Source organism: Oncorhynchus clarkii, chromosome 16 (genome assembly GCF_045791955.1).
Source record: "Oncorhynchus clarkii lewisi isolate Uvic-CL-2024 chromosome 16, UVic_Ocla_1.0, whole genome shotgun sequence".
In the NCBI taxonomy this organism is placed as follows: Eukaryota; Metazoa; Chordata; class Actinopteri; order Salmoniformes; family Salmonidae; genus Oncorhynchus; species Oncorhynchus clarkii.
Window position 1 is genome coordinate 37,809,536 of NC_092162.1, and position 11,157 is coordinate 37,820,692.

At 40.8% G+C, this 11,157-nt stretch overlaps 1 protein-coding gene across 1 annotated transcript in view; it reads right to left on the minus strand.

The window, feature by feature from the left end:
• Nucleotides 1-10,611, minus strand: part of LOC139367308 (voltage-dependent L-type calcium channel subunit beta-4-like) — a 37,054-nt gene extending 26,443 nt beyond the window's left edge. Inside the window, exons 1-2 of the mRNA XM_071105529.1 lie at nucleotides 10,554-10,611; nucleotides 4,968-5,068 (exon numbers count right to left, since the gene is read on the minus strand). Coding sequence (XP_070961630.1) covers nucleotides 4,968-5,068; nucleotides 10,554-10,611 — 159 coding nt within the window. The remainder of the gene's footprint in view (nucleotides 1-4,967; nucleotides 5,069-10,553) is intronic.
• Nucleotides 10,612-11,157: the final 546 nt, after the last annotated feature.

The window sequence follows — 11,157 nt, forward strand, 5'->3', positions numbered from 1 at the left end:
GTTGCTGGTATTTTGGCCCATTCCTCCATGCAGATCTCCTCTAGAGCAGTGATGTTTTGGGGCTGTTGCTGGGCAACACAGACTTTCAACTCCCTCCCAAGATTTTCTATGGGGTTGAGATCTGGAGACTGGCTAGGCCACTCCAGGACCTTGAAATGCTTCTTACGAAGCCACTCCTTCGTTGCCCGGGCGGTGTGTTTGGGATCATTGTCATGCTGAAAGACCCAGGCACGTTTCATCTTCAATGCCCTTGCTGATGGAAGGAGGTTTTCACTCAAAATCTCACGATACATGGCCCCATTCATTCTTTCCTTTACACGGATCAGTCATCCTGGTCCCTTTGCAGAAAAACAGTCCCAAAGCATGATATTTCCACCCCCATGCTTCACAGTAGGTATGGAGTTTTTACCAAAAAGTTGGTTTCATCTGACCATATGACATTCTCCCAATCTTCTTCTGGATCATCCAAATGCTCTCTAGCAAACTTCAGACGGGCCTGGACATGTACTGGCTTAAGCAGGGGGACACGTCTGGCACTGCAGGATTTGAGTCGCTGGTGGCGTAGTGTGTTACTGATGGTAGGCTTTGTTACTTTGGTCCCAGCTCTCTGCAGGTAATTCACTAGGTCCCCCCGTGTGGTTCTGGGATGTTTGCTCACCGTTCTTGTGATCATTTTGACCCCACGGGGTGAGATCTTGCATGGAGCCCCAGATCGAGGGAGATTATCAGTGGTCTTGTATGTCTTCCATTTCCTAATAATTGCTCCCACAGTTGATTTCTTCAAACCAAGCTGCTTACCTATTGCAGATTCAGTCTTCCCAGCCTGGTGCAGGTCTACAATTTTGTTTCTGGTGTCCTTTGACAGCTCTTTGGTCTTGGCCATAGTGGAGTTTGGAGTGTGACTGTTTGAGGTTGTGGACAGGTGTCTTTTATACTGATAACAAGTTCAAACAGGTGCCATTAATACAGGTAACGAGTAGAGGACAGAGGAGCCTCTTAAAGAAGAAGTTACAGGTCTGTGAGAGCCAGAAATCCTGCTGTAGGTGACCAAATACTTATTTTCCACCATAATTTGCAAATAAATTCATTAACAATCTTACAATGTGATTTTCTGGATTCTTTTTCTCATTTTGTCTGTCATAGTTGAAGTGTACCTATGATGAAAATTACAGGCCTCTCTCATCTTTTTAAGTGGGAGAACTTGCACAATTGGTGGCTGACTAAATACTTTTTTGCCCCACTGTATGTCATGCAATAAAATGCAAATAAAATACTTTAAAATCATACAATGTGATTTTCTGGATTTTTGTTTTAGATTCCGTCTCTCACAGTTGAAGTGTACCTATGATAAAAATGACAGACCTCTACATGCTTTGTAAGTAGGAAAACCTGCAAAATCGGCAGTGTATCAAATACTTGTTCTCCCCACTGTATATACACACACACACATACAGTACCAGTCAAAAGTTTGGACACACCTACTCATTCAAGGGTTTTTCTTTATTTTTACTATTTTCTACATTGTAGAATAATAATGAATACATCAAAACTATTTAAAAAAAACACACATGGAATCATGTAGTAACCAAAAAAGGGTTAAACAAATCGAAATATATTTTATAATTTAGATTCTTCAAAGTAGCCACCCTTTGCCTTAATGACATCTTCAATCACTCTTGGCATTCTCTGAATGTAATTACATTACAGAATTTGGGTAGTCCAAAAGGTACGTTACTGATGACAGTTTTGGACAGGTAACTAGTAACTGTAACGGATTACATTTAGAAAGTAACCTACCCAACCCTGAGTAAGTACACTACTTTCGACCAGGGTTTCCCTATGCAGTGCACTTCTTTTGACCAGAGCCTGTGGCCCTACTCGAAAGCTGTGCACTATTATAGTGACTAAGGTGCCATTTCTTTCATCAACTAGGCTGCCTGGCTGGCTGTGGGCTTGGCCTTGCATCGCTGTGCTGTTGCTGTGAATACTTAGTCTTTTATCCCCACAGGGACTCCTCAACCTGACTCCACCGAGCTGCTGCTGCTTCAAAGTATCTCCACTGAGGAGCTACTGGAGCTAACCTATATACAGCCATCATGTGTACCTACAGTACTGTGCTGCCTGCACCCTTCACATTTTAATTGCATCTTCATTAGACCCATAGAAGCCATGTACTGTACCTAGACCTGCAGCACTGTGCTGCATGCCTCTTGTGTATTATACATCACCAAACACTACTTTATTCAGCTAATCCATATAGTACAGCCACCATGTACTGTACCTACTGTAGTACCTACAGTACTGTGCTGCAGGCGTCCTTTAATGTCTGAATCCTTCTGGTTAGTGCATGTTATTTAGAATTTGGCCTAATTAGGCTATGCCAGGATTCAGCTTTGTACAATTGGTGTGTCGGGATTAATGTATTGATGAGAGGGATTCAGGAATGTCATTTTCATAAATGTATGAATATGTATATTGTTCCCCCCTTAAAGTCATTCAATTCGTATCATTTTGCCTTTTCTTTTTTTATTCGCACATCTGAAAAGAATACTGCTAATTATCTAAGCCATTCTGTTGTTATGGATAAGGTTTATATTGAAAGCATAGCACTCAGCAGCCTATTTCAATTTCAATAATGAGTGAAAAGATGGCAGCTGTCAGTGCATGGACGTTTTGGCCATCGGGAGATATAGAGCACTCATCTTTGTCTCTGTCAAGAGTCCTCTATGGTTCTACTACTGGGGAACTTTTAGTTCATTCTGGTGGGTGAATTGGTGTAAATATGAGGTTGTGAGGTGTCCTAGATAGGGCTTGCCTTGTAAACCAACAGGGTAACACAGGATAAGAATTTACTTAATGCCTGCACATGTAATGCTTTATAACTTGTTATAAGCATGTATGAGCCTTTATAATGTTTTAAAATGAGGCATGTAATGAGGAATTTATAAACAATTACAAGCATTTGTAATGACTTATTCATGAAATTCTAAAGTGTAACCAGCTGTATAGAGGGCAAACATTTCCATTATATTTCCACTTGTATTCCAATAGAAAACGACTCGTAGATTGACTAAAGACTATTTTTCTTGAGACAGGAAGGAAGCAGAGAGAGACAGAAACTGAGTCTTCACCTCTCTAGACTGAGCTGGTTCATCAAATTTAATCAAAGCATTGCAATCTGACACGCCAGTGCAAACACACACACACACACACACACACACACACACACACACACACACACACACAAATATGAATGCACACACACATGCACACACCAACACACGCACACACACAAAAACGCACACACACACAGAAGGCACACCTCTCCTCACAGGACAGGCTTTTAGTGCTCTGTCTCACGCAGTATTTAATTGACCCCACACAGGAAGCATAGCGGTCCCAAATGCACTCCTTCCCTCCACACATATACAGCACACACACTGAGCGCACAACCACACACTGAGAGCATACACACATTGAGCACATACACACACACACGCACGCGGACACACACACACACACACACACACACACACACACACACACACACACACACACACAGAAGAGAGGATAAAGCATGAATGCCTGCCAGTATATGCACAGCTTCTTCCCCACCCCTGCCTCTCCTCAGCTACTGAACATAACCAGCTAGGTAACCCTTGATTACAAGTCAGTATTCGACGTCCATCCATGTCTGAAGACGTCGGGACATGACGTGGAAACTGACCACTAGGGGCAACAGTGAGCGCTGTCACCTTGAAGTAGATTTCGGGTTTACTAGGGCGTTGTGGACGGGGATGGTGGATTGGCGTCTGCCTCTAATTCCAAAGGTAGCAAGTTCAAATACATCAATAAAAATATGTTTTTGACATTATTTTTATTTTAAGCCAATCCCAAATCTTAACTTAACCATTCATAGTTAAAACCTTAAGAATTTGGAGTTAACGCCTGAACTTAACCCTAACTTTTAAAAATATGAGTTAATGCCTAAACTTAACCGTAAACATTTTGACATTTGGAACAACTTTGAAATTTGACATTTGAGAAACATGGATGAACGTCTAATTCTGACGTGAGACTGTGAGAACTGGTTGAACATAACAGCAATAACCCAGAATACACCAGAACCATTCACCAGCAGTGTCATCAATGGAGCAAGAGTCATGTCACTGGACATCAAGTTTATTGGACATAAGACTGACAATACTGTAAGCTTGAGAGAAGGAACAATGAAAGATTAAATCAGATGTCAAATTTCTTAACATGCACAGTTGCCTGACAACTCAAACTGAATCGTTTCCACTGCTCTGTCGTTCGCTACATACTTCAAGTCTGAGACTGCCATCATTGAAGTCGTTTGTGGTGACGTCAAAATGAGGGGCGTTTATACAAAACAAAGTCATCAGCGGTTGGATCGTCTCTAACCAATCAGAGTATCAAAGCCAATGAGGAAGTTTCAAAATGCCCCTATACCCATGTGTGTTCTGGCTCTCGCCCAACCCATCAACTTATGGGACCAATCAGACGGCCCCGAGTGTGATTGCATTCGGTGTAGGCTCGGGGAAGCACGCAGATCCAGACTCATTGGGAGAAGAAACTAGCTTCTGTGGGCGTGGCGTAGCATTTGGCAGGAGCAAAGAGTCTGGGTAGCCAGGCAAAAAGCTGCTACCCATGAGAGTTGTCCCAGAGTGCTAAACATTTTAACAGAAGCAGTAGCTGTTGTATGAACTTGATAAGACTCTATTTTCAGCTCAAGCTACTGGAAGATAAACTCTTTCTTAGGTTTTGATTGATCTAATTTTAATAAAAGAAAATTCACCAAGTTTAAAAAAAAAAAACACATCAAGAAAATAATACAATACAAATGTTCTGTTCTCTGCAGAATGCCTATGCATGCAGAGAGAATAGAATAGAACAGAAGCAGCTGAATAGTTTTGAGAAAGATACAATGTATGGTGGGTACTTACTCTGTTGGAGGTAGGAAGAGAAAGCTCTCTCCCCTTTCTGTCTATCTTGCTCTCTCGCTCTCTTGCTCTGCTACTCAGTCGTGGTGTTCTCTCTCTCCAGGCTAGCGGTGAAGTGAACTGTAGCGTGCTTATAAGCAGTCTATCCCTCTCTGTTTCCCTCTACCCCCTCCTCCCTCTCCGATACACAACCCTTTGCCACGTCATTAGGGCTCCTTTCTTTCTATCCTATCCGGCACTCTTTCTTTCCTTCGCCCCCCCCCCTTTCTCTCCCTCTTCATTGTCATTCTTTTACCTCTATCACTACCTCCACTGGTCTTCTGAGTTACTCTCTTAGTTACTCTGTTACATTTAACTTTCTTACAGCCATATCATATTGTGTGGGACTGATTGAAAGGAATTGTCTGTCTGATTCTGATTCTATCATTTGGTTATTCAAACAAATGTATCTATATTTAGATCATTGTTACTGTAAGATAATCAAAGTTAATTACAGTGTAAATGCTCTAAATGACTGAAAATGGAAGGGACATACAGTGGGGAGAACAAGTATTTGATACACTGCCTATTTTGCAGGTTTTCCTACTTACAAAGCATGTAGAGGTCTTTACATTTTTATCATAGGTACACTTCAACTGTGAGAGACAGAATCGAAAACAAAAATCCAGCAAATCACATTGTATGATTTTTAAGTAATTAATTTGCTAGTCATCTTGACTACTTTTCTATGTCATTCTCGCTAGCACCAGATGCAAAAAAAAATACAAAAACAAGTGTTGATAGAGGACAGAATGCTGTTGGACCGTCAGATAATTGGCATATACATTACCCTTACAGAATTTTCACATGGGCAGAGATATTGGAAATGTAATTATAAGCCTATTGGATGACAAGGTGTTTTTAACCAGAATATACAACTGACTTTTTCTGACATAATATACAGTAGGTACAGCAGTTCTTCTTATTGTATGGGAAACTTTTAAATGTGCCATTAGAGGCCATGCAATTCAATACTCATCTTTAAAGCAAAAGCTATTTAGGTAAAAAATAATTCATATTGACAAAGGAGGGACTAACAGTACAGATAGATAGCAATAAAAACTGTACCACAGAGGAAAAACAAAAAGAAATGGAGGAACATATTCAAGAAAGATCAAGTGCAATATATTTTTATAAAAATAAAGCGAACTGTGGAATATGGAGAAAAATGCACCAAATTAATTTAAAATTGTCAACATAGAAATGCTACCAAAAATAATTAACTGAAACTTGTTAGAAATGACGGAGTCACACATGATTCACCAAACAGTATTTTGAAAGAGGAAGCAAAGTACTTTAAGCATTATGTTTTCGTTTCAGTCTTCTCCATCTCCACTAACCAAAGTTAATTGTAAGGATTAATAATGTAAAATGAATGCAAAATGAACACCTGTACAGAAACAATCATGTTGAAGGCCAAATTACAGAGGAGGAACTTCTTGATGCAATTTAAGCCTTTAAGTCCAGGAAAACTCCAGGGCTGGATGGCCTACGAGTTGATGTGTACGAAACCTTTTTTGATGTACTCAGAGGACTGTTATTCGCATGTTCTAACCACTCATATAAAAATGTTTGATTATCAGATACTCAACAAGAAGGTCTGCTTTAATTTGTTACTGAAACAGGACCCAAGTGGTAAATATAAAAATTCAGTCCACTTGCAAAAATTCTAGCAAAATGCAAAGTGCATAGAATTAAAAAGGTATTGTCGGATACTATTCATCCTAATCAGGCAGGTGTTTTTTTTTTACATTTTACATTGGAGATAACATAAAACAAGCACTGGAAACAATCAAACACTATGAAAAATAGCTAAACTAGTCCTGGTATTCATAGCTGACTTTGAAAAGGCTTTAGATAAAGTACGACTGGAATTTATATATACATGCCTGGAATATTTACATTTAGGAGAATCTCTTATTCAATGGGTTAAAGATATGTATAGTAAATCCTAGGTGTAAAATAGCTAATAATGGCTACTTCTCAGAAAGTATTAAACTGTCAAGAGGAGTAAAACAAGGTTATCCACTATCAGCATATCTATTTATTATAGCCATTGAAATGTTAGCTATTAAAATTAGATCAAACAACAATATCAAGGGGCTAGAAATACAGGGCTTAAAAACAAAGGTGTCATTGTACACTAATGATTGATGTTTTCTTTTAAATACACAATTTTAATCCCTCCACAGTATCATAGAGGATCTAAATATTTTTTCTAACCTCTCTGGATTACAACCAAATTATGATATTACGTATTGGATCACAAAAAAATTGAACTTTTACATTACCGTGTAGTTTACCAATAAAATGGTCTGATGGTGAATTGGACATAATCTGTATTCATACCCCGAAAGAAAGAAATGATCTCACTACAATACATTTGAATAGAAAGTTAGCAAAAATAGATACGATTTTGCTACCATCGAAAGGAAAATACCTGTTTATGGGTGGAAAAATCACCCTGATTAACTCTTTAGTCATATCCCAGTTTACCTACTTGCTTATGGCCTTGCCTACACTTAGTGACTTGGTATGGTATGAGCAGAGAATATACAGTATTTGGAACGTTAAGCCAGACCAAATTAAACAGGCCTATTTATATAATGAATATGAATTTGGAGGGCAGAAATGATTAAATATTCAAGCATTAGACTTCTCACTAAAGTCTTCAGTCACACAAAAGTAATATTTAAATCCAAACTGGTTCTCTAGCACAGTGGTTCCCAAACTTTTTATCGTCCCAAACCCCTTCAAACATTCAACCTCCAGCTGCGTACCCCCTCTAGCACCAGGGTCAGCACACTTTTTTTTGCCATCATTGTAAGCCTGCTACACACACACTAATCAATACATTTCTTAAACATAAGAATGAGTGAGTTTTTGTTACAACCCGGCTCGTGGGAAGTGACAAAGAGCTCTTATAGGACCAGGGCAAAATAGTAATATTGTCACACCCTGGTCTTAGTATTTTGTGTTTTCTTTATTATTTTGGTCAGGCCAGGGTGTGACATGGGTTTATTATGTGGTGTGTTTTGTCTTGTTTTTTTTGTAGGTATTGGGATTGTGGTATAGTGGGGTTTTCTAGGAAAGTCTATGGTTGCCTGAAGTGGTTCTCAATCAGAGGCAGGTGTTTATCGTTGTCTCTGATTGGGAACCATATTTAGGCAGCCATATTCTTTGAGTGTTTCGTGGGTGATTGTTCCTGTCTCTGTCGGTCTTAAATCATTTCCCACACACAGTCTGTGCCTGTATTTAGTTTTCATGCTAGTGAGGGCCGAGAATCCACTCTCAAGTAGGTACATGGTTGCAAAGGGCATCAGTGTGTTAACAGCGTGATTTGCCAAGACAGGATACTCTGAGCGCAGCCCAATCCAGAAATCTGGCAGTGGCTTCTGATTAAATAAAATTTTCACAGAACCGCTTTTGCAATTTCTATGAGGCTCTCTTGTTCAGATATCGGTAAGTGGACTGGAGGCAGGGCATGACAGGGATAACGAATCCAGTTGTTTGTGTCATCCATTTCGGGAAAGCACTTGCTTAATTGCACACCCAACTCACCCAGGTGTTTCGATATATCACATTTGACATCGTCTGTAGACTTGAGTTCATTTGCACACAAAAAATCATACAATGATGGAAAGACATGTGTGTTGTCCTTGTTAAAACCTCTTCAGGATCGGTGGGTCCCCTGCGGGACGGTTGAGCTAACGTAGGCTAATGCAATTAGCTTGAGGTTGTAAGTAACAAGAACATTTCCCAGTACATAGACATATCTGATATTGGCAGAAAGCTTACATTCTTGTTAATCTAACTGCATTACAGTGAAATAATACCATGCTACTGTTTGAGGCAAGTGCACAGTTTTGAGCATGAAAAGTTATTAATAAACAAATTAGGCACATTTGGGCAATCCTGACACAATATTTTTAACAGAAATACAATGGTTCATTGGATCAGTCTACAACTTTGCACATACACTGCTGTCATTTAGTGGCCAAAATCTAAATTGCACCTGGGCTGGAATAATACATTATGGCCTTTCTCAAATTTACAAAAATGTGTTTTTTCTTTGTATTATCTTTTACCAGATCTAATGTGTTATATTCTCCTACATTACTTTCACATTCCCACAAACTTCAAAGTGTTTCCTTTTAAATGGTGCCAAGAAAATGTAGTTAGATTTGGGTATGTCATTTTAGGCAAAAATTGAAAAAAGGGACGGATCCTTAAGACAGAGAGGAGCTCCAACAACTTCCCACGCATTGAATATAGTTGTGGAGAGTACCTGTAATCCTAGATAGGCCAGTCGTGTGAGAAACTCGTCATCATGCAAGCAGTCAGACAAGTGAAAATTATTGCCCCTTGATAACCAGCACGCTTCTGTATGTTGTAAAAGCATTACACGGCCGCTGCCCATATCATTGCATAGTGCAGAAAATACACACGTGAGTTCAGGGACCTTGCTTTAACAAAGTTAACCATTTTCAATGTAGTGTCCAAAACTTATTTCAAGCTGTCAGGCATTCCTTTGGCAAGAGCCTCTCGGTGGATGCTGCAGTGTACCCAAGTGGCATTGGGAGGAACTGCTTGCACGCGCGTTATCACTCCACTACGTCTCCCTGTCATGGCTTTTGCGCCATCAGTACAGATACCAACACATCTTAAATGTGTGAATCACATTTCTATTTAGCGTACCCCCGAAGGCATTGTACGTCAGTTTGGGAATACCTGCTCTAGCAGATAGTAAGAATGCTCACCCCATGTTCAATATTGACCTTTTCCCCTTTATTACAACTTCTCACTTTCGGTTATTTGAAAATTAAATCATCTAAAACGTTACAGACACCGACGTCTCGCTTCCAGACAAACTAAACACCTTCTTTGCCCGCTTTGAGTATAATACAGTGCCACCGTTGCGTCCCGCTAACAAGGACTGCCCACCCCCCCTCTCCTTCTCCATGGCCGACGTGGGTAAGACATTTAAACGTGATAACCCTCGCAAGGCTGATGGCCCAGACAGCATCCCTAACCGCGTCCTCAGAGCATGCGCAAACTAGCTGGCTGGTGTGTTTATGGACACGTTCAATCGCTCCCTAACCCAGTCTGCTGTCCCCAAATGCTTCAAGATGGCCACCATTGTTCCTGTACCCAAGAAGACAAAGATAACTGAACTAAATAACTACCGCCCGTAGCACTCACTTCTGTCATCATGAAGTGCTTTAAGAGACTAGTCAAGGATCATATCACCTCCACCTTAACTGACACCCTAGACCCACTTCAGTTTTCATATCGCCCCAACAGGTCCACAGACGATGCAATTGCCATCACACTGCACACTGCCCTATCCCATCTGGAGAAGAGGAATATCTATGTAAGAATGCTGTTCATTGACTACAGCTCAGCATTCAACACCATTGTACCCTCCAAGCTCATCATTAAGCTGGAGGCCCTGGATCTCAACCCCACCCTGTGCAATTGGGTCCTAGATTTTCTGACGGGCCGCCCCCAGGTGGTGAAGCTAGAAAACAACATCTCCACTTTGCTCACCCTCAACACTGCTCAGCCCCCTCCTGTACTCCTTGTTCACCCATGACTGCGTGGCCATGCACACCTCCAACTCAATTATCAAGTTTGCAGATGACACAACAGTAGTGGGCTTGATTATACCAACAATGACGAGACAGCCAACAGGGCACTCGGAGTGTGGTGTCAGTAAAACAACCTCTCACTCAATGTCAACAAAACAAAGGAGAAGATTGTGGACTTAAAGAAACAGCAGAGGGAGAACCCCCCTATCCACATCGAATGGACAGTAGTGGAGAAGGTGGAAAGTTTAAAGTTCCTCTGCGTACACATCACAGACAAAAATAAATGGTCCACCCACTCAGACAGTGTGGTGAAGAAGGCGTAACAGTGCCTCTTCAACCTCAAGTCTGAAGTAATTTGGCTTGTCACCTAAAACCCTGACAAACTTTTACAGATGCACAATTGAGAGAATCCTGTCAGGCTGTATCACCGCCTGGTAAGGCAACTGCACCACCCTCAACCGCAGGGCTCTCCAGAGGGTGGTGTGGTCTGCACAACACATCACCGAGGGCAAACTACCTGCCCTCCAAGACACCTACAGCAACCGATGTCACGGTAAGGCAAA